Source organism: Polypterus senegalus, chromosome 1 (assembly GCF_016835505.1).
Source record: "Polypterus senegalus isolate Bchr_013 chromosome 1, ASM1683550v1, whole genome shotgun sequence".
In the NCBI taxonomy this organism is placed as follows: Eukaryota; Metazoa; Chordata; class Cladistia; order Polypteriformes; family Polypteridae; genus Polypterus; species Polypterus senegalus.
Window position 1 is genome coordinate 180912345 of NC_053154.1, and position 24946 is coordinate 180937290.

Here is a 24946-nt window from a genome sequence, read left to right on the forward strand (position 1 = left end):
AGTAGCATGTGAGGTGTCACCAATGGTTTAACCTGCTCCTCAAGATGGCTCGGTCTCCTTCTCCCTGTTCCAGTCTCGGTTCAAGGTTGTCCAGATGACAAAAGTATTTTTTAAAAGATGTTCAATATGTTGAAAGAATTGCCTGTGGCCAGCATCCAGCGTAATGTTTTGTCTAAATTCTCCACTCATCTTTTTGTAGTATTAGCGTCCATTATCATTTCTGGCCATGGAATCTCCTATCCCTGTACAGATTACACTGTACACCAAGGATGTGTCATTTGTTTAGACAAACGTGAAGGTCTTCACTGGCCTATTCTGTGTGGCCAGCAGTTGAGATGGGAGCTCTGGCTTGTTTTTCCTTATTATGCTAAGCATTGTTACCTTCCTCTTGAGGAGCTACTGTCCCAGATTCTGTAAAAGTTATTGCATATGGCATTGTGGCCATGCAGCTTTTGTCACATCCAGGGCAACCCTCATGTCTTAATTTCTCACAGGAGTTCCTCTATCTGACTTCCCTTTGTTAATTAAAATGACAGCCTCTGCTCTTCTGTATCTCTGTGCTTTCCCTTGAGCATGTTATTCATAGCTTTGGACTGGGTTATAATGCAGATGATGTTTAGATGTGTTTCAGTGTTAAAAGTGACACTTCATCACAGCCTTCTCAGCTCACAACTTGCTTCAGTGAAATTAAATTAAAATTAAAACCTGAACAGAGCAAAACTCTTTAAAATTAAATTGCAATATAACTGAACTCCTGCAAAGTGGAACTAAAGTGCAACTTAAGAAAACAAACTCCTCTTCAGCAATTCTGGGTGATGATCTCATCAGACCTTCTTTTACTGCAAATAATCTCAGTGTCACTTTGATTCCTCCTTTTCTTATTTCACCCATGTAAGCCATATTAAGAAACTTCCACCTGTGTCACCTTTCTTATGTTTGCTCATTCCTGTTCTTTTCTAATGGTGAGAATCTCATCCCTGCTTTTAATCACATCCCACATTGATTATTGTAAGTCACTGCTGGCAGGTGCCACTTCTAATCTTATATCACAGCTCCAGCTGATTTAAAACTCAACTGCAAGAGTCCTGACACGAACCACCAACAGCAAACACATCCCAGCCATCCTGCTGCACCTTCACTGCTCCCTGTGTCTTACAGGATTGAATTTCAAAATCTGTTATTGACCTGGCCCACTAAGGTCCTCTTATTCAGTGCCCCTCACTAACCTGCACTCTGTGGGTGACAGCAGGGCCTTCAGCTGTATAGCACTCAGACTGTGGAATGACCTCCCGAAATGAATCACATCAGCTGACTCCATTCATTTGTTTTTAACTGATTTGTTTAGGAAGACATTAAATAGACCTGACATTCTGCCTCTTCTATCAGTTTACCTACTCTATCTGTCCAGGTACTTGGGATTTGCATTATCACAAATTATGTTTAATTGTTCAAAAATGTTTTGTAGTATTATATGTTGTATTTTAGTCTGGATTATTGTCTTTTATTCTGTTTGAATGTTTAGTATATCTTGTATTTTTCTTTATTTAGTGGAGATATTTCTAGCCAATGTTATATAGGTCTTGTTGTTCTTTCTGAATTTTGGGCATAGGAAGGGTGCTATATAAATAAATTAGGGTTATTAATAGTATTTTTTTGGTGGCTTATAATAATAAGTGACAAAAACTAGAGCAGTTCTATGTAAGGCAATTAATAAATAGCATAATTCAGTGTATAACATGTATTGTCGTTTTCTTCACATACATGTTTAAAAATATTAGTGCTGGCTAAAATGTTTATTCTAAATTGGTTTAGAACAATATTGCACGCATGCATAGTACATTTTAAAAAATGCAATCAATTTTATTATTAACGTTTTACAAAAATTTAACATTGTGCAAACATTGTAATTATATTGTATATTTCGTTTCATGTATGTAAACAAAAAACTATTTTCAAATAACACAAATCTTAATTTTAATTTTGTCAACATATTAAATGATTCCCACAGACCCGAACACAACGTAAATGTTAATAGTTTATTTCACAGAAACGATCTGTATTGTTTAGTTTGATGTATGACACGACGTGATGGCAGAAACCCTCCGAACTTCACAAGGATGAGTATTATTTATTTGTTGTACTGTTTTTCCTTCTCAGTTTTATCTTTTAATTTCTGAACGGGTCCTTCACCCGTCGTTACTTTTCGGGGTTTGTCGAGACCTGCCGTAACCTTCCAAAAGTTATCTTACGATTCTCAAACTGCAGTAATGTCAGTTTTGACTTGGAGAAGACTTACTTGCCGAGACCAGCCGAAACCTTACAAAAGTAATGTTACGAAGTCAGTCCTGAAACGTCAGTTCCGGGTCTACAACTGCGGGTCTAAAACTGCAGTGACCTATGGTGCTGTGGCTCTGCAAGTGGATAGTATTGGGAGAGCAGTGGCGCCAAATACAAAAGGGATTGTGGCCTCTAGACGGGGTTCTTCTGACTAGATCGTCTTAGAGAAAGGTACATGGTAGCACAGCATTTTGAAATTACAAAGCATTACGGCTTGTGCCTTGCTTTTTGTAAATATATTGCTTCTTGTAAAATATATATATATCCATTGTCTAACCCGCTGAATCCGAATAGGGTCACGGGGTCTGCTGGAGCCAATCCCAGCCAACACAGGGCACAAGGCAGGAACCAATCCTGGGCAGGGTGCCAACCCACCGCAGGACACACACAAACACACCCACACACCAAGCACACACTAGGGCCAATTTAGAATCGCCAATCCACCTAACCTGCATGTCTTTGGATTGTGGGAGGAAACCGGAGCGCCCGGAGGAAACCCACGCAGACACGGGAGAACATGCAAACTCCACGCAGGGAGGACCCGGGAAGCGAACCCGATCTCCTAACTGCGAGGCAGCAGCGCTACCACTGCGCCACCGTGCGCCCTATATATATATATATATATATATATATATATATATTTGGATAAATATCTCTGGATTAACTTTGGTGGAGGTATTTATTGGTGCACTGTTTATTTTTGTATATCCGCTTTTTCTGTATTTTGAAAATTTTAGTTTTGGTGAATCCTGTATACACTGTTTGAAGGAGCTGCTTCCTGACTTGGAGCACTGTGGAGGAAGACAGCTTCATTTTTGTTTGTGTATATATGGTTTTCACTAGTTTGTGTGTATTTTACTTTTCCATTTGGGACTTTCTGGCAGCACTGTAAATACTGTATATAGTCATTTTTGGGCTCCATTTGATTACTGTTTTTGTGTGTCCTTTGCGGTATTGTACTGTGTATCGATATATAAATTCCGCAGGACATTATTTTTTTCTTTAAGTGCATCTGTAAATAAAACCTCACTTTACTTTTCAAAAACCCAAATTTTTTTGTGTCCGTGACTCCCTGTCTTACACCATCATCCTAGTCACGCTCCGTCTCACATACTAGACATCTAGAGTGTAGGCTGGTGATCCTAATTCCCACTACACGGGGTGTCACAATGGTCTCTAGTGGAAATGTTGGAATCTGGCCAATATTGGCCTGAATCATCTGATCCTGTGCTATATTAAGCAAGTTTGACTCCCTCCTTATGGATGGTTTCTTTGGTATTTGTCCTGCTGGCACAAAGGGAGTGGTATAGGTGAAGCCAGAAGATGGGGGAGGAAGCATGTTCATTATTGTCCTCCTTCCTTCTTAGGTTTAACAACAGTTGCCGGATGACCTGGCTGCGTCACCATCATCTTAACTGAAGCTTGTTTTGCAGCTGGTAAGAATGTTCCTTAATGTTGCTGGTGTCTGGTTCTTCTCCAAACCACTGGTTAAGATTTCATCGGGGAAGTAGTACAACATAGGTGACTTTAATGATGAAGCTAATTCTACTTCCTTCCATTTCCCAAATATTGGTAATGCTAGATCACTAGCAAAAAAATTTTAATGCAATACCCAACATAGCTGAAAATGATTTAAAAAGGTCAGAACCAAGAGATCTGGCCCACTAATTACCAAAACCTAAACAAGAGCAAGAGTCAAAAAGTCAAAAATAGAAGACAAAAATAGAAAACCTAGAATGAATTTTTAAAAATTAGGAAATACTCTTAAAAGAAACAAACTACAATGGGTTTTCAAAGCACAAACTCAGATAGGGAATTAATCTCAAGGATGATCTCTTAAACCTGTTAAAGTCATTTGTCAAAATTCTCAAACTCTTTGCAATGGGAAGGCAAAATGGTGGCGATCATGAACAAACAAAATGGTAACAGAAATGGCACATAATTTTTTCAAAAATTAAAGTAAGCACAACTAAAGAAACTGAACAACTAATTTACAAATCCAGACATCATTACTATGAACATGGAGAGAAATCTAATAAGCTTTTAGCGCAACAAATTCACAAGCAAGATGTATGCAACGCAATCTCGGTAATCACTAACACGAACGGAGATAAAATCATCGAACACAAAAATATAATGCACACTTTCAGAGACTACTATAAATCCCTATATACTACTGAGTTTAAAGAAAACAATATACAATCTAATGCATTTCTGGATACATTACAGATACCACAAACTGGCGCTTTTAGTGTGGAGGAACTTGATAAACCTCTGGCATTATCAGAATTACTAGATGCTATAAAGTCACTCCAAGGTGGAAAAGCAGCAGGCCCCGACGGCTACCCTGCAGAGTTTTACAAGAAATTCTCCGCTCAGCTAGCTCTCCTTCTATTAGCAACATTTACAGAAGCCAGAGATAACCAATTTCTTCCACAAACCTTTCACCAAGCATTAATCATTGTCTTTCCAAAACAAAATAAGGACTTATTACAACGTGCATCATACAGACCAATTTCACTTCTGAATAACGACGTTAAAATACTCTCTAAAATCATAGCTAGAAGGATGGAGAAAGTGCTGCCCTCAGTAATATCACAAAACCAAACTGGATTTATTAGGGGCCGACACTTATCTTCAAATCTTCGACGCCTGTTTAATGTAATATACTCACCAACTAAATCAAACACCCCAGAAATATTATTATCATTGGATGCAGAAAAAGCATTCGACATGATTGAATGGAAATACCTTTTTACTATATTGGAGAAGTTTGGGTTTAGCCCGAACATTTGTGCATTGATTAAATTACTGTATACTAACTCAGAAGCTTCAGTTTGAATCAATAACATTTGCTCAGACTACTTTAAACTAGAACGTGGCACTAGACAAGGATGCCCCTTGTCACCGCTGCTGTTTATGCGATTGCCATTGAACCACTGGCAATACATTGTTGAAATACTGATCAGATAAAGGGGATTAGCAGAGAAGGACTGGAACAGAAAATCTCATTATATGCAGATGACATGGTACTGTATATTCCGGACCCAGACAAATATAAAGCTCTTTATCAACAAAATTTCGTCGTCTGCATGGAAAAAAATTAGACAAGACTTGCATAGATGGTCAACCCTTCATCTCACACTAGCTGGAAGAATTAACACTGTTAAGATTAATATTCTTCCTAAGCTCCTTTTTGTATTTCAAAACATCCCAATATACATTAATAAATAATTTTTTAAGCAATTAGATTCAACAATAACCTCATTTATTTGGAATTCAAAACATCCACGCATCAAAGTAGCGACCCTACAAAGACAAAAGGCAGAAGGCAGCATGGCTCTACCTAACTTCCAGTTTTATTACTGGGCGGCAAATATACAGGCGATAAGAACCTGGACACAAATAGAAGAATATACACAGGCTTGGACCGCAATAGAAGTAAAATCCTGCAGTACTTCTTTGTATTCCTTGCTCTGCGCTCTAATAAACACGTTATCGGCAATACACTAATAACCCAATTGTGCTCCACTCACTTAGAATCTGGAAGCAATGTAGAAAGCATTTTAAGACAGGGAAGCTTCTATCTGTGGCACCCCTGCAAGAGAACCACCTCTTTCAACCTTCGCAAACATATGCAGTTTTTAATATCTGGAAAAAAATTTGAATTAACTTGCTTAGAGATCTTTATATAAACAACGTCTTTGCATCCTATGAACAATTACATTCCAAATTTAACATTCCAGCTACACATTTCTTTCACAATCTTCAAATCAGGAACTTTGTTAAACAGAACCTTCCAGATTTTCCTCATCTTGCACCCTCATCCACGCTGGAAAAAATATTGCTCAATCTCAAGGAATTAGACTCCATCTCTACAATATATAAAATCATTTTACAATCCCTTCCTTTCAAACATCCAAGAGGACACTGGGGAAAAAGATCTCTCAATTAATATATCAGAAAAGGAGTGGAAAGTAGCAATGCAGAGAATTCACTCGAGCTCCATATGCTAAAGCATACAATTATACAACTCAAAATTATATATCGAGCACATCTGTCTCGATTAAAACTCTCCAAAATGTTTCCAGGGCATGATCCAACCTGCGAATGTTGCAACCAAGCCCCAGCCTCACTGGGTCACATGTTTTGGGCCTGTACCAAATTAACATTATTCTGGACAAAAATTTTTAATTACCTCTCAGACAGCCTTGGACTCACAATCCCTCCTAACCCATTAACAGCTGTGTTTGGGGTTCTTCCAGAGGAGCTTAAAGTGGAGAAGGACAAATAAAATTTTGATTGCATTCACTACACTGTTGGCATGCAGACTTATTCTGATAAACTGGAAGAACCCAAACTCTCCTCTTTTAAGTCAGTGGGAAATCGATGCGTTATATTATTTGAAATTGGAAAAATCAAATACTCAGAGGATCCGTACGACTTTTTTCAAAACATGGCAGGATCTAATCAGTAATATTTTAAAATAAGTTTATAAAGCACAGAGAATTTATTAATTTAGGTATGTTTACAAGCCTTAAATTTTACGCCGTTTGGCTTGCTCTGTCTCAAAGGGGTGGGGATCGATCTGTTCTTAACATAATTCTTTTTTTTGTAAAAACTTGATTGCTATGTATGGATTGTAATAAAATTAATAAAAAAAAAAAATAAAAATAAAGTAAGCACTAAATCAAAAATTAATGAAAAAGATTTGAATTCTAGTGCACAATAAATCGCTAATTTGAGTGGTATATCTTGAAAAAAGACAAAGTAAAAGAGCAAAAGTAAATATACTTAATCATAACAATACCCTTTTATGCGACTTCCCAATGTTAGGGAAAAGGTGATCAACATCAGTCCTGGAGGGCTGCAGTGGCTGCAGTTGTTTTTTCCAACCCAGTTGTCAGTCAGTCAATCATCGTCCAACCTCCTATATCCTAACACAGGGTCACAGGGGTCTGCAGGAGCCAATCCCAGCCAGCACAGTGCACAAGGCAGTAAACAAACCCTGGGCAGTATGCCAGCCCACCGCAGGGCGCAAACACACACACACCAAGCACACACTAGGGTCAATTTAGAATCACCAATCCACCTAACCTGCATGACTGTGAGTAAACCGAAGCACCCGGAGGAAACCCACGCAGACACGGGGAGAACATGCAAACTCCACGCCTGGAGAACCTGGGACGCGAACCCGGGTCTCCTAACTGCGAGGCAGTAGTGCTACCCACTGTGCCACCGTGCTGCCCGGCAACTAAAATAAAGCAGAAAAATTTTACTTGAGCAATAAGTGCTTCATCAGCAATAAATGACTTCTCATGAAGCAATTGGGTGGAACAAAAACCTATAGCTATTGTAGCCTTCCAGAACCGACATTGCTCATCCCTGACTTAAAAAGTCAGAGTCTTAAATAGCAGATCACTTAAATGAAGTAAATTAACAGCAAAAACTGGGCACTAATTAAGAAAATGGTTAGACTGAAAACTTGTAATCTAGCCACAGGGGATGCACAAACCAGTGTGTTTCTTCGTGTAGGTCCCAAGCCCACATAAATGAGGAGGGTTACGTCAGGAAGGGCATCCGGTGTAAAATTTTGCCAAATCAATATGTGGGCAACAATGCAAATTTCTATACCGGATCAGTAGAGCCCCAGGTTAACTACGACTGCCACCAGTACTGTTAGCCAACAGGGTGCTGGTGGAAATTGGGCTACTGTTGGTCGAAGAAGAAGAAGAAGAAGAAGAAAGAGAAGAAGAGGGGTGAAACGTGTCCGGATGCAGGTGGAGAGGAGGAAGGTAAAGAGAGTGGAACTGAGGGTCGGAATTTTGAATGTTGGCAGTATGACTGGTAAGTGGAGAGAGTTAGCTGATTTGATGGAGAGAAGGAAAGTTGATATATTGTGCTTGCAAGAGACTAAATGGAAGGGGAGTAAGTCCAGGTGGATCAGAGGTGGATTCAGATTGTTCTCTCATGGTGTGGATAAGAGAAGAAATGGAGTTATTCTGAAGGAACAGTATGTCAAGAGTGTTTTGGAGGTGAAAAGAGTGTCAGACAGAGTAATGATTACGAAGATGGAAATTGGAGTTGTCAAGATGAATGTTGTTAGTGCATATGCCCTGCAAGTTGGATGTGCGATGGATGAAGAGGAAGATTTCTGGAGTGAGTTGGATGAAGTGATGGATAGTGTACCCAAGGGACAGAAAGTGGTGATTTTAGCAGATTTCAATGGACATGTTGGTGAAGGGAACAGAGGTGATGGGTAGGTATGGTGTCAAGGAGAGGAATGAAGAAGGTCAGAGGATAGTGGATTTTGCAAAATGGATGGAGATGGCTGTGGTGAATACGTATTTTAAGAAGAGGGAGGAACATAGGGTTACGTACAAGAGTGGAGGAGGATGCACACAGGTATTTTACATCCTATGGAGAAGAGTCCATCTGATGGAGATTGAAGACTGCAAAGTGGTGACAGGGGAAAGTGAAGTTAAGCAGCATAGGATGGTGGTGTTTAGGATGACGTTGGAGATTGAGAAGAGGAAGAGAGTGAGGGCAGAGCCAAGGATCAAATGGTGGAAGTTGAAAAATGAAGACTTCAAGGTTGAGTTTAAGGAGAAGGCGAGACAGGCACTGGATGGTAGTGAAGAATTACCAGACAGTTAGGAAACTACAGCAGATGTAGTAAGGGCCACAGCAAGAAGGTGCTTGGCGTGACATCTGCACAGAGGAAGGAGGAAAAGGAAATCTGGTGGTGGAATGGGGAAGTACAGGAGAGTATACAGAGGAAGAGGATGGCAAAGAAGAAGTGTGATAGTCAGGGAGATGCAGAAAGTAGACAAGAGTACAAGGAGATAAGGCGCAAGGTGAAGAAAGAGGTGGCGAAGGGTAAAGAAAAGGTGTATGATGAGTTGTATGAGAGGCTGGATACAAAGGAAGGAGAAAAGGACCTGTACCAAGAGTTGTGGTATTGTATGAGGAAATTGGGAGTGGCAGAGAAGTATGTAAGAGTTGTACAGGATATGTACGAGGGAAGTGTGACCTTGGTGAGGTCTGCGGTAGGAGTGACATATGCATTCAAGGTGGAGGTGGGATTACATCAGATATCAGCTCTGAGCCCTTTCTTATTTGCAAAGGTGATGGACAGGTTGACAGACAAGGTAAGACAGGAGTCCGTGTGGACTATGATGTTTGCTGATGACATTGTGATCTGTAGCAATAGTAAGGAGCAGGTTGAGGAGACCCTGGAGAGGTGGAGATATGCTCTACAGAGGAGAAGAATCAAGGTCAGTATGAACAAGACAGAATACATATGTGAAAATGAGAGTGAGGTCAGTGGAATGGTGAGGATTTAAGGAGTTGAGTTAGAGAAGGTGGATGAGTTTAAATACTTGGGATCAACAGTACAGAGTAAATGGGTTAGTGGAAGAGAGGCGAAAAAGAGAGTTCAGGCAGGGTGGAATGGGTGGAGAAGAGTGTCTGGAGTGATTTGTGACAGACGGATATCGGCAAAAGTGAAAGGGGAAGGTCTATAGGATGGTAGTGAAACCAGCTATGTTATATAGGTTAGAGATGGTGGGACTGACCAGAAAGCAGGAGACAAGAGCAAAAAGATGCTAATATTTGCACTGGGTGTGATGAGGATGGATAGGATTAGAAATGAGTACATTACAGCAGGGGTCCCCAACCCCTGAAACTCACTCAGTGAAGGGCTACAGCAAAAAGGCTGCCCCTTCACTGAGGACACTTTTCAGAACACTAGGTAGGCGGGGCTTTTCAGTGGTGCAGAGAGGGTAGAGAGACCGAGGTGAGAGAGTATTACAATGAAGTATTTTTATGTTTCTGACAGTTTCCCCATATGACACGAGTCTATAGAAATCTCGTTACTATGAAGTACATTCGGCTGCAGATACTTTCATTACAACGAAGTGACCTTGAAATGCTTGAATGAATCATCCACAGAGCAGTTAGTTCTGTGGTTGCAGCTCAGTTGTGCACATTTGCACAACGACCCCCAAACAGAAACACTGTAAAAAATGTTCTTTCATTGAACTTTCCTTGTACTGCTTTTTTGCTGTTTTTGTTTTCTGTGGTTTTCAGTGATACCTTTTGCTTATTGCTCGTCAACATTTGAAAAACATCCATTGGAATTGAACTCATTGTCACCCTTCTATAGAAACGGCAGACATGAAAAGACGATAACAGTGTTAATGTTTGTGATGTGCAATCTGTTGGAATGACAAATGCAATGCATATGTCTTTGTTATATGCAAAAAGGAAGAAAAATCTCGGGTTGCAAACATATGCGAACTGCTGCATTTGAAGACGGCGAAAAAGCCATTTTTATGCGGTTCAGTGATGCTCCTTCAAGAAACTCATTCAAGAATATGTGTGGTTTTTAAACTCTCTTGGGACCTCTGTCAACGGGATAACACGCTGTGAGCCTGCTGTTTCCTTGCTCCGGCAATGGACAAAATCTACACAGACGCTGCAATCACGCTTTGGGATGAACTTCAGTGTGACGTTCCCGTTGGGTGGGAGGGATCCCAAAATAGTTCAGAAACCTCACAATATGAAGAAGAAGAAGAAGAAGAGGATTATTCGGCTTCTGATTGAAAACTGTGCTGCCCACAACATACTTCCACATTCAGATAATGTTCGCGTTGAATTCCTCCCGCCCAATTGCACAGCAGTGCTTCAGCCATTGGGTTTTGGCATCATTCGCACCTTGAAAGTGTATTATTGCAAGGAAATGCTGAGAAAAATTCTCATCAGCATAACTTGTAGGCAGGAGGAGATTACAATTAACACGAAAGAAACTATTGAAGCTGCTTCCATTGCCAACTTCCTATCTTTGTGAGGCAGCGTTTTCTGCAGTGACAGCAACCAAAACGAGATTACAGAGTAGACTGAACATAAGCAACACACTTCGCATGTCACGGTCTTCCATCATCCCCAGATGGGATCTTCTGGTTGCAGGAAAACAAATTCAGAGCTCCCACTGATTCTGCTTTATGGTAAGCTGTATAATTTCTATTACAATATTATAACTCAATAATAATAGAAATGTAATGTAAATTGTGTATAAAACTGACCTACGAACCCGCCCCTAAAAATCCTCCCATTCCCCTCATCGGTCCCTAGAAAAATTTGCTTCTAGTAAAGCAATCCTTGGTGTCAAAAAGGTTGGGGATCACTGCATTAGAGGGTCAGCTCATGTTGGACGGTTGGAGACAAAGTCAGAGAGGCGTTGGTTTGGACATGTGCAGAGGAGAGATACCGAGTATATTGGGAGAAGGATGCTAAGGATAGGGCTGCCAGGCAAGAGAAAAGAGGAATGCCTAAGAGAAGGTTTATGGATGTGGTGAGAGAGGACATGCAGGTGACGGGTGTAACAGAACAAGATGCAGAGGACAGAAAGATATGGAAGAAAATGATTCGCTGTGGCGACCCCTAACAGGAGCAGCTGGAAGAAGAAGAAGAAGTTAGATTGAAAACTTGTAACCATTGTGGCCCTCCAGGATCACAGCCGGTCACCCCCGTTGTAGGGTTTCCCATCTTGTCCATCAACCCTGCCTAGCATGTTAAAAGGCATTTGTGCATTTCTCTACCTCCTTCTGGTGATGTACATTGGCTATTACAAGTTTTCTCTTCTGGTCAGGTGTTGCTCTGGATTTGACAGATTGAGCCTTGAAACAATTCTGGTTGTTTCAAGGCCAAATCTGCCTCCTCTGTACTGTATCTAACCAATTATATCTCCATACCTGATGGCTGACATTTGCTTTTGCACAGCCTCAGCTGGCAACCACTTTTTCCCTGTTCTTAAACTTGTAGCAGCCACCCTCACTGTACAGTTATTGGATTCATTCAAGGTTATACGCAGTCCTATCTTGGAACGTTTGTACTTTTCAGTTAAGCTTGAGATGGGCAGTTTCAGGGCACCATTTCTAGGTATGCCTAGGTTACTAAGACAATGCGACAGGCTACACAATTTCTTTACATACATGCACAAGACTGTTTCCTCAAGCAACTCAGCTTTGATAATAGAAACACCACAGATTGTCATAGGCCACATCAGATGGAGAAGAAATCGAAATTGTAGGCACCATAGCTTCCACTTGCCAGGATGATGTGTCTTGTTTATACTAACAAGGCCTTTGATGGTATCTGTCCCAGTTTCTCATTCTGGTGTATGTCCTTGAGGCTGTCATTGTACCAGCACCCCAAGGTTATGACTATCTAGAATCTGTTATCCATGAGTTTTACTCTAATGAAAGAGGTGCTTCTGAATTTGCTAGGTTTGAACTTCATCCATGTCTAAGTTATATGTGAATGGAGCTCTTCCAGCAGTTTCTTAGTACATGCTATGGTTGTGGTCTGGGTGGTCATAAATAAGTTAACAAAATGCAGTTTGCAATAGTTGAAGTATTCTTACACATATTTACACAAAACCTTTCTCAAGCTGTCATACTCAATCTAATTGTATATTTAATGGATAATTAAGTTAGCTAAATATTATGTACAGAATAATCAGCTTTCATAGAGTACACTATACGAAAGTGCTTTATATAATCAAAAACATCCTGTAAACTTAAACTGGTCAAGCATATTAGAAAATAAATAAGTACTGAAAGTAGGAGTGTGCAATATGTAGCATCTACGATAATATCTTAATTGTTTTAACGATGTGCTAGCTGAAACTATCGAGTATGTCACTCATTTTGCAAAAATCAATCAAACACTACTCTATGCATTCACTGTCTCATGTAACCTAACAGGACAGATTACCGCGCATGTGTAAAGGGAGGGCATAGGCATACGTGAACAGTACACTACAAGTTAAGCTAGAGCAGCTGCCTAAAAATGAGTGAGGAAATAGCGCTAGGGGATAAAACAATCTATGTCATTAAATTTTCAAGATGTGAATATGGAGGTGGTTTTGAAAAGACTGATACTGCTCAAAAGATGGCAATCTGCAAATTATTTTCAAAATCGGTTGCCATTAAAGACAGCTTGACAACTAACTTGTTTCACCATTTGCGAACTAACCACCCCACAGAATTATTTTGATCAAACAGCTCTGCCTAAATTGTATGATCAATGTCGCCAAACTCTGATGCATAAACTACAGAAGGTTTCATATTTTGCCATAACAGATTTATGGTCAAGCCTCTCTTTGACAGTGCAATTCATCAACGAAACCTGGAAACTGCAAAGCTACTGTTTGCAAACATCCTGCTTCACAGAAGACCACACAGGTGACATCATTGCGCAAGGTCTAAAAGATGTGATAGTATCATGGTCACTGCAAGAAGACCGCATGGTTTGCATGAAAACAGAGAGAGGGACTAATGTTGTCTGTGCACTAATTTGTTCAAATGGATTTTTATTTCTGTCAGAAGCATATACCTATGGGGTGTGTTTTATTTTGCAAGCCGTCTTAAGTGGGGGTCCTTGATTCCAAACCACATCTTTTTTCTTTCATTAAAAAATTCGCACAGATACCCACCTCCTCGCCTAGCTTCTCCCTACCACTATGGCTACAGAAGATGGAGCAGGGGATGACACAAATGAGGGAGCAAAAAAAAAAGTCTTTTGGCAGCTATTTAAAAAAAAAAAAACACAGAAATTCAAAAAAGGAAAGTCTTTTGCACACTGCCATTAAAAAAAGAGATCAAGAGCTACTTGATGATACATGAGGTGAGCAGTGATGTAAATCCACTTGAATGGTGGAAAACACAAGAAGTACATTACCACCAACAGAAGAAGAACAAGAAGTCCCGACAAATTGGGGAAACTTGCAGAAGTAGTCCTTTTAAGAGGGTTTTCAGCACCGGAGAAAATGTTGTAACAAGTAACCATACTGCTCTGAAGCCAGATGCTGTGGGCAGACTGGTGTTTCTGTCACACAACTTGATGTTTCCTCAGTAGATTTTACAATTGTTTTATTTTTTTCCTGATACCTTTGTGCAATATTAGACAGAACCTGAAGTTAGTAGTTTGTTTAAAACTGTTATAGATTTTTTTTTGTATATTTGTGAAATATATGACAGAAGTTGCTCACAAATGCTATAGTTTTTTTTTTTTTCGGTCCGGACTTCATTTGATAACAAAGGTGTAAATCACAGGTGACCTGATACCTCTCCAGAGGCTCCTCTGCAGACCTCATGAGCCAGAAATTGACTCAAGCAAGGACAAAGACCATAAAATACCAGTAAATACTAGTAACAGCCAGGCTATATGTTTGTATGTCTAGTCTGTCTGTGTTCAATTTTATATTTCAATATATATATATATATGCATTTTTATCATACTATCTATATTTCTATAATTATTATGTTTATCAATAAATTGCAGTTATTCGGTTTCTTAATATGAGTGTGCCTCAGTTACCTTGATAGAAGTCTAAAGGCTGGAGACCTGCCTCCTACAACAGAGATGGATAAAGTAAATAAAGTAGGAGCCGAATTATTGGATTAATGTTATCCATCCTCCTGGGTGGCCATCTTATTGATTATTAATCAATCAAAATTCCTACATCCGGGAGCAGTGAATCTTTTTAAGATACTCTGTCCTAAATGCAATTACAATATATGACTTGTGAAGCAAATAAAAGTTCTTGTAACAGTGTATGTATGTGTAGGATTAGGAAGCTGAGCAAGAGCCTGACTGATGTTGCACAGTCTCCCTTTATCTCCCAGAATGGGACAGTGTAGTTCAGTGCAGTTAGTTGCAGAACCACAGAGAAAATTCCTGGACTGAAACAAATGGTGCTATGACCCAGATTCACAAGATTCACGTATAGAGGAAGATAGTGTAGTAGTCTGTGAGAATATAGGAGTTTGGGGCTGGAAGGAAACAAATTAATTTTGCTCACAAGGACGCATGCAGCTTAGAAACTGTTTCATCCACAGAGCTGTGGGAAATGGGCTAATGTCAGTTATCCCTTTATAGCTCATTTAGATTTTACAGCATTTTTGTAACCCAAAGGTCAAGGGTTTGCAAATGTTTGACAATGCTTAGGTAGACATACAATATGTGATTTTCACACATTCCAATGCCGGTGCCAGGAATATTGCCAGATTTGCAGTTTAACACTTTGAGAATATGATATTTCACTGTACATATATTTTTAAAATATGCTACTCATTAGCCTATACCTTACGACTATTCTGTTAAAATCAGAAACATGCAATGCTACCAGTAGTTTGTGGCTACTGGGAAATGTTCCTCGGTATTTCTCCTTTGATCACTAAATCAAGGTATTTCCTATAAAAGGAGAGTTCTCTTGTTCACTTGCCACAGATCAACCAATTTGTTATTCTTCTTATTCATTCACAAACTTTTTACGGAAATGCTTGCAAAAGCATGAACTATGAGTCACTTCATAATTGGTCAATAAGAAATCAAATGGGGAATTTGCTTACATGACCTATGAACACGAGAGAGTTTCTAAACTTTTGACATGTCAAAAAACCATTTGGATCATGTCAAAAAAAATCTCTTACCTTAAAAATAACCACATTACGACCTTCAATATCTTTCTCATGATTTTGTGCCGATTTAAAAAAGAACTTAACTTGAAACTTAGGCTAAAATCAAATAGTGCACACCCAACCTCAGCCACACCACTACAGAGTGAATTCCTGGACTGAGATAGTTCTCATTACAGCTTAGCGGTTCATGCTACTTCAAGAGAAGTATTCTAAGTATGTGCTCAAGAGTTCATTGTGTCTTGCACACTGCTACTGTGGAAAGACAAAATATTCTACATTTTCAACTATTTATTACCTGTTCACATTTAAATCCAAGCTTAACAGCTTTAACTGCTTTAAAGGAGTGAACTGCTGGTAAAAATTTGGGGCACCATCACAATAGCAATCAATAGGTTAAACTTGATGAAAGATCTTTGGAAAATATACCAGCAAAGAGAGATCAAGACAGAAGAGACACAGAGATATGTACAGTATGAGGCATAGGCCAAACCATGAAATTTTCAACTATGATTATAGAGTAAAAGTATTAAAGCATGCATCAAGGATGTCTGTCTTGAGAGGGTGATGCTACAGCAGATGGTGAAGAGATCACTCCAAGCTTACAATATTTGGGTTTGGTAATGGCAGTCATATGGTCAGCTCACTCCAGCTCACCAACTAAGTTGCAATATATTGTCTCTTTAAAGAAAGACCTTCCCTAAGAGGTAGCTAAATGCTCAGTGGTGCAGGGATACCAGCAACTACCAGAAAGGATTCATGTTCTTGTAGCATAAATAAGGCTGCCACAAATCCTGGGCATGATTCTAGGAATTGTAGGCATTGGTCATAATGGAAACTAAGAGAGGAATTAAAACTGGTTAATAGTCAAATGCTGATGGAGTTTATGGCTTGGAAGCGAGGTCGAGGAAAAGTTCCTTGACCAGAGGAAGAGCCCAGAGCCACATTTGTGTGTGTGTGTGTGTATGTGTGTGAATAAGAGAGAAAAAAGATGGAGGTGGTATGGTGGTATTTTGAAGGTGTACAATTAGGTGAGCCACCCCAAACATGTGGGCTCTGAGTGGCAGGTGGGTTTTTGTTTTATTTTTGTATGCACCCAGTTTGTGTTTTTTGTTAACTAAAGACGCCATTTTGGTAATATTCTAGACGTGAAGTATCTCTATAAGGACACTCTTCTGTTAAAGATATATTAAAATTGTGACACTGTGAATGGTGTTTGGTACCTCCTAGTTCTCCCTAGTCTAATTTACTTCACCTTCAAAATAAGGGGTTTTATTATTACTATGGGATATTGGTCCGATACCTTTATGCAAGGCAACTTATACGATCAATAAATAGTATAATTGCTTGCATATATTTCTTATATTTAAAGTATAGGTGGGATATGTTTACATTTACATGTATTTATTTAGCCAATGGTTTTGTACAAAGTGACTTAAGTCTGAAATACAGTGGTTACATTTCATTTTTTACCCCAATTGGACCACAGGCAGGTGAAATGACTTGCTCAGGGTCACACAGTGTCAGTAGTGGGATATGAACCCATAACCTCATGGTTTAAAGTCCAAAGCCTTAACCACTGTGCCATATATGTGGTTTGTTTACAGTCAAACAGTGAGTCAGATACAGGAATTAAAGCTGTAACCCTATAGTTCAAAGTTCAATGCTTTAGGGTGTATGGCAGACTTCCTGTCTATTGTCCAGCTGACCTGAGTGTAGACATCCCTGTCTCTGGCACTACACTATCTTTGTGAAGTTTGCAAGTTCTCTCACATCTCAAAGACATGCAAAAATAATGTAACTGGCCAAGTGTTAGTGGGTGTGGGGGTCAAACAGCCAAAGCGAAATTTCTTGGTAAAAGAAGTCTGAGTCTCTCTATAATCAAGTTAATTATGCCTCTCTCCAATATCAGCCATCTGGTTCTCTTCAATTGATAATGCAGCATTAATAACAAATGACACTGTTGCAAATATACTTTACAAATTAAGGACTCATAGACAACAAAGAGAGCAACCATAACACACTTTTGACAACCTTTAGAAACAAACCTGTGCAACAGTTATGAAACAAAAGACTAGGCCTATGTGAACCCAAAAAATCATCAGCAAAATGTCAACCAATTTCTTTTTAATTTGTTGTCAGTACTAAAATCCTGTTCTCTCTACATTAGCTAAGCCTGGGCTAGGTTTCTACTCTCCATAGCAGACATTTTATTGCCTAGTGTGTGGACCGCAACAAAGGTTTGAAGCATCACACTAATCTAAGGTATATCCTAGTGCTGTGCATCAGCAGTGAAATTCACTTGCTAATGGATTTGGGAATGGGCACCATATCGAGTCAAGCCTCATTAAAGGACAATGAGGTGCACAAACAGGAGTCTGAATGCAAAGCAACATGTAAATCTCACTGAACAAAAACTGTCAACTAATCACTAACTCTATGCAGGCTTATTTTATTCTGTCATGAAGAAATTACTGCATGAAACCTAAAGCTACAAAATTTGTGGTGTATGTATTCCTGTTTGTTGGTGTTTGTTATGAAGCTAATAATCTGTATGTCAGGTAAATCTTTAGCTTTTTAAGTTTATCCCTACAAATTTACTAGAAAAGCTAAACTTGTAAGAGCGCAAGCTCATTCTACTACATGTACAGCTACTGGTGCCCAGCTATTTGATTATTTAAAACTGTGTCACACACACACACGCACGCACAGACAGGGTGTGGTAAAACAAATGACAGGTACATCCAAGCATTTATTAATATGACATTCTACATTTTTAGTAGTTAATACATCAGAGATTATTTTGAAACATCTGTATAATTATTGTTTACTTTCACTGATCATGAAGCTGGTATAGATGTAGTCCAAGCTGAGAAAATTTTTGCTTTCCAGTAATAATGTAACCTGAGTTCACAACCCCATTTTTTCATTAATTTGACCATTCATCGCCCACACAAATGAGCAATACTTAACATCATGTGTTCTTTGTGAGGCCACTGCTGCTTCCTTCATTGGCCCTACTATACCTCTAAATCGCTTATACAGGTGCTGACGGAGTACCACTCAGGGGTATAGCACACTAATACTCTGTAGAGAAAACTTAACCATTGCGCTTTATTAACGTCTTTAAACAGTTAACTCCACATTTTCGCAAGAATTGTACAAAAAGATGAAAACAGCTGTTTGCTAAAGTTGCTTTAACTTTAAACTGTTAAGGACTGTTTTAGTTGAAAATTTAGTTAAGACAGAATGTTTATAAAGAAAGAAAACAGTAGCATAAGTTACTCTTTAGAGAAAAACAGTGTATTAACCAATGGCAGTGCTTTCTATTTTAATGTTCACACTATGTGTGCGCTAGAACAAAATTAGTTTATTCTACATTTTCAGTAGTGTATCTATAAAGATAGGAGCACTTGACAGCAGTGCCTGTGCTTGTTCCAAAATACATCATGCTGACTTACATACTGTATATGTAATTTGAATGTGTGGGTGCCCCCTGTTGGTAACAGTAACTTACTCAAAAAAAAAAAACCTTGCCAGCAATGTGACAGCATTCTGATCGCACTACAGGATATATTGTATATTTGACCGTTAAATACAACTTAACATGTATTCCATGGTAGTTTTTTTTTTTTATATATAAAAAAGAAGTACATTATAAAAATAATCTTAATTTTGTATTTGCTAAATATGAATTTTTCGTCCCTGTGTAAGTGTATGCATTCTCATAAATGGCAGCAAAGAGAAGAAATGAAGACATGCATCGCAATTTTGTACCCATTAAAAACTGTGCATGCATTCCTAGAATTGATTGCCATTATATTTGTTGGAAATGAAGGTGAGATCAATTTACACTCAAATCAGAAGATATGACTGTTTTAATGTATAAGGCCATTAGATCTGCAAAGTGTTCAAAACTTGTCATATACGTTTTGGTGTTTTGTGTAATAAATTTCAGTTTTACAGTTTAAACCGAAAACATTAAGAGACAAAGAAGTAATTAACCAAAAAATGTTGGTGGTCTTCATTATTTATCTTGAAATATACTGTATTTAAAAAACATTTCATTTGCAAGTGAAAACCATGAATTATATAAATATAAAACCATTTTTTGGAGTCAGTCACTCAGAATTTAGTAAGACTGTAAGTAGTGGACTAAATGTTTATTTTTAATTAAAATATGAGGGAATAAAAAGGTAATATTTTGTAGGCTACAGTATTTATGGTTCTTACTTGTCTTTACGTTTTTTCTCACGCTGAGCCTCATCTTGCAGGTGGCCTAAATGGAACTGTGTGGTCTGCAGTTCATGTCGAGTATGCTCCAGTTGTTCTAGCAAATTTTCATTTAGGTGTCGAAGGCGCTCATTTTGTATACGTGTTTCTGTTTGCTCATAGCTCAGCTCATGGAGTTGTCTTTCAAGCTGTGAAAGCAAAAAGAAGGCAGTTAATGATCATAGATAATTTAAAAACTTACCTTTAAGTCCACACAAATATATTTACACATTTCCTGAAACCATGTTTCCATTGTAATTTGCCGTGGACAGGAAGTCACCAATTTGAACACAACCTCATACACAGGACAATTATCCCCTGGTAACCTAAAAAAAAACTGTTCTTGGGTATGAAAGCAAACTTAACCCTTAAACTGCCACATACTTGGGGGTTAATGCACCCCTGGATGCCAAATACTTTTTAGCTGCACTTTTTAAAAAAATGTCACAATTTACAAAGAAAATGTGAAATTTTAATGAAACACATATTTTTTTCATTTAAACAGCATCACAATTACTGTAACACTGATCATTTTACACACTGCAAATGAACTGTAAAAATTATAAAAAAAACAACTTCTGCAACAATCTATTATTATATGTTCAAGGTGCAACTGACGCCATTGATGAAATTCAGTAAATCACTGAGCCAACTGCGCTTGAACTGGCTGCACGCAAACACACAGAGGTAAACGCTGATAATTGCAGGTTTCTCTAGTGCAGCAGCTGAATCCCAGAGACAGTGGTGCTGCAGTTCTGCCGGGGCCAGCAGTGGTCATGACCTGGCTGCTCAACGAATATACGGCACTGAAGCAACTATAGCCAGTTGCGAGGTTCAAGGAATGTAAGGTGCCGAATATACTCGCCCCCTGCGTGCTGGCAAATTGCACGGAGACATGACTATAGCTGGTTGCAGTACTCAATGAATATACATCATCGAATATACTCGTCTCCGGTGTGCTGGAAAATTGCACTGAGAAACAACTTTAGCCGGGTGCGGAGTTCAATGAATGTACGTCACCGCATATACTTGGCTTCAGCATACTTCCAAATTGCACTGGAAACCGACTCTAGCCAGTTGCGGCATTCAATGAATCTACTTTTCCGAATATACTCGGCTCAGCCGTGCTGGCAAACTGCATCAGGAACCTACTATAGCCGGTTCCGGCGGTTTAAGGGTTAAGAAAGTGCATGCCAAAACAGGCAGAGTATGCAAACCAATCAAAAAAAAAAAAAACACAAAAGAAAAGAAAAACAACCACGATTCTTCAATTCTGCCTTACTTTTCAATCATAGTGACCAATTTTAAATATACTAAGACCAAACCTGAATATATTCAGACATAAAGCATTAAATACCTCACTATATTGTTAGGTTGTATAACTTCTATAACTTAGTGTCATATCCAGTGCAGGTATCTGCAAGGACAGGCACCAGTTACTTACAAACAAACAGAAAAAAAGATGGTATATAATACTAATAGATAGTCAAAACAAATCTTATTATACAGGCATACTATTAATGCAAAAAACTGTCCTAAAATAAATACAAGGATATAAACAACCAAGTACAATGAAAAATACAACATTTTGTAAGACTTATGGTCAAAAAGTTCAATACAACAATGTACACTCACCTAAAGGATTATTAGGAACACCATACTAATACGGTGTTTGACCCCCTTTCGCCTTCAGAACTGCCTTAATTCTACGTGGCATTGATTCAACAAGGTGCTGAAAGCATTCTTTAGAAATGTTGGCCCATATTGATAGGATAGCATCTTGCAGTTGATGGAGATTTGTGGGATGCACATCCAGGGCACGAAGCTCCCGTTCCACCACATCCAAAAGATGCTCTATTGGGTTGAGATCTGGTGACTGTGGGGGCCATTTTAGTACAGTGAACTCATTGTCATGTTCAAGAAACCAATTTGAAATGATTCGAGCTTTGTGACATGGTGCATTATCCTGCTGGAAGTAGTCATCAGAGGATGGGTACATGGTGGTCATGAAGGGATGGACATGGTCAGAAACAATGCTCAGGTAGCCCGTGGCATTTAAACGATGCCCAATTGGCACTAAGGGGCCTAAAGTGTGCCAAGAAATCCCCCACACCTTTACACCACCACCACCACCACCACCAGCCTGCACAGTAGTAACAAGGCATGATGGATCCATGTTCTCATGCTGTTTACGCCAAATTCTGACTCCATTTGAATGTCTCAACAGAAATCTAGACTCATTAAACCAGGCAACATTTTTCCAGTCTTCAACTGTCCAATTTTGCTGAGCTTGTGCAAATTGTAGCCTCTTTTTCCTATTTGTAGTGGAGATGAGTGGTACCCGGTGGGGTCTTCTGCTGTTGTAGCCCATCCGACTCAAGGTTGTGCGTGTTGTGGCTTCACAAATGCTTTGCTGCATACCTTGTTTGTAACGAGTGGTTATTTCAGTCAAAGTTGCTCTTCTATCAGCTTGAATCAGTCGGCCCATTCTCCTCTGACCTCTAGCATCAACAAAGCATTTTCGCCCACAGGACTGCCGCATACTGGATGTTTTTCCCTTTTCACACCATTCTTTGTAAATCCTAGAAATGGTTGTGCGTGAAAATCCCAGTAACTGAGCAGATTGTGAAATACTCAGACCGGCCCGTCTGGCACCAACAACCATGCCACGCTCAAAATTGCTTAAATCACCTTTCTTTCCCATTCTGACATTCAGTTTGGAGTTCAGGAGATTGTCTTGACCAGGACCACACCCCTAAATGCATTGAAGCAACTGCCATGTGATTGGTTGATTAGATAATTGCATTAATGAGAAATTGAACAGGTGTTCCTAATAATCCTTTAGGTGAGTGTATTTTGCCAATAGCATTTTGGCATGACAATTCTGTTTGGGAAATACACAAAGTTTTCAGTATGTGAGCAGACTCATTTTTACATAAACTTACCAGACTAATAATGTCTGCTAGTAAGAAATGCAAGTTCACACACCTTTCACATCACAAAAACTTCAATCAAAACTGGGATACTGGCAACTGGTCTGTCTCAATTGCCATCAGATCATTGTGGTAATACTCAGACTTTCATCACCCTCAGACAAAATGCAGCAAAATAGATTTACATATTAAGTAAAATGGGAGCCTCTCAACAGTGTTCATTTTGTTGATAAAAATTAGGATGAAAAATACTTGTCAATGACATTTTTTCTGTGAGGAAAACAGAACAAAAACTAAATAAAAATACGCTTTAATGATCAATACTAAGACAAATGCTTTCAAAATCGTTGTTGATGAAAAATAAACAAAATGAAAATATTACAAACAGACAACTGGACAATAAGCAATGTGGAGCTCTTTGCACATCTATATTACACACAACATAGTCTCCCAAAAAATAAGCATGAATGCAGTGGTACAATTTTTAAAACCGGTGTGCATGGTTGTAATTGGATAACACACTAGTTTGGGCACAATCATGATCATCAACTCACCCAGAATCCTCCCCCACTCTGCTTGATTGATTCTCAGGTGAAAATAGACATATGGACCAACTTTAATTATAATGCTGACAAGCATAAAACCAGTGTAAGCCAAGTGGAATGAAGCTCGCAGGAACAAATACTACAAACCTGAAGAGGCATCTATAGGCATGCTATCCTGAGATTCATGCTGAAGTATGTAACATTATGTAGGTGGCAACTTGCCCGACACCAATACCATTACCTATGGCTCTTGTTGAACCCTGTTAATACTAATGCATCAAGTGCATCTATTTATTTTAGGTGTGCTTATAGTAGGGATGTCACATCGATAGTAAGGCTGGTACTGCACTTTTCCTTAACCACAAAATTATGTCAGAAAAATGTGAGTAAAAACTACATATGAAAAAGACTTACAGTGGTGCTGATACAGCACCACAGCAACACATGTCGCAAAGAAAAAGAGTAGAAGTCATGTATGGCAATGTTGTGTTTTTGAAAACTTCAATGCGATATTGAAGAAAACATGCTTAATTAAAAAAGACAACAAACAGAAAGACACAGGATTTTGTTAATGCCAGTTTTATCATTTTACAAATTACTTAAGAAACAGATTCATGCAGCTTTGGGAGCGCAATCAGACACAATCATCCTCAGATAGCAGTTGCAACTGTTTAGCTTGTAATGACACACACTTAGAGTACATGAAATGACAGGGGGATTAGTCAGTCAGTCAGTCATTATCCAACCGGCTATATCCTAACACTGGGGGATTAACTGCTTGTAATACAGCGTCCTACACAGTCTGGATAAAGGAACGAAAGCTTCATATTTGTTCTTTGATTGTAATAAGCACATCTACACATGTTCATCCACACATTCATCAATTCTGTAACTAGTGAATACAGTTCAAGGTTGCGGGTGAAACCACCTTGCATGCATCCAGTTACACATACGGACACAGTGGCAGTAACAACAACAGCAGTAGCAATTAAAAATCAAGCCATGTTTTAAACAAAGTGGCTATTTGGCTTGTCTATGTCATTGATGAGATGAGATGCTCCATTTGTTAATAATAACTTAAAATGTATTTAGGATTTCAGTGCTTGAAGTTCATTGCCCAGTTAATATGATATATACATGTTACAGAATGGTAAAAAAAAGCATTGCTTCATTGCTGAATAGGAATCTGAAAACATTAAATTTGTGTTATTCGTCTGTTTTTTTAGGGAAAACTAAAGTTTATGAGCATAACACCTTAAAAGTGAAGAACGGAGTAAAAGCACTTTATTTATGTATATTTCATAACCATATATATTTTTGGATAAAATCTTATAGCAGTATAACTAAGGCATATTGAAGGCCAGATAACTGTATT

General features: G+C 38.8%; 1 protein-coding gene across 5 annotated transcripts in view; it reads right to left on the reverse strand.

Annotated features, from left to right (window-relative positions):
• cracr2b (calcium release activated channel regulator 2B) overlaps positions 1 to 24946 on the reverse strand; it is a 224701-nt gene that overhangs the window by 37376 nt on the left and 162379 nt on the right. For all 5 annotated transcript variants that reach the window (XM_039763991.1, XM_039763966.1, XM_039763982.1 and 2 more), the window contains exon 8: positions 20055 to 20242. In XM_039763991.1, the coding sequence (XP_039619925.1) occupies positions 20055 to 20242 (188 nt within the window). The remainder of the gene's footprint in view (positions 1 to 20054; positions 20243 to 24946) is intronic.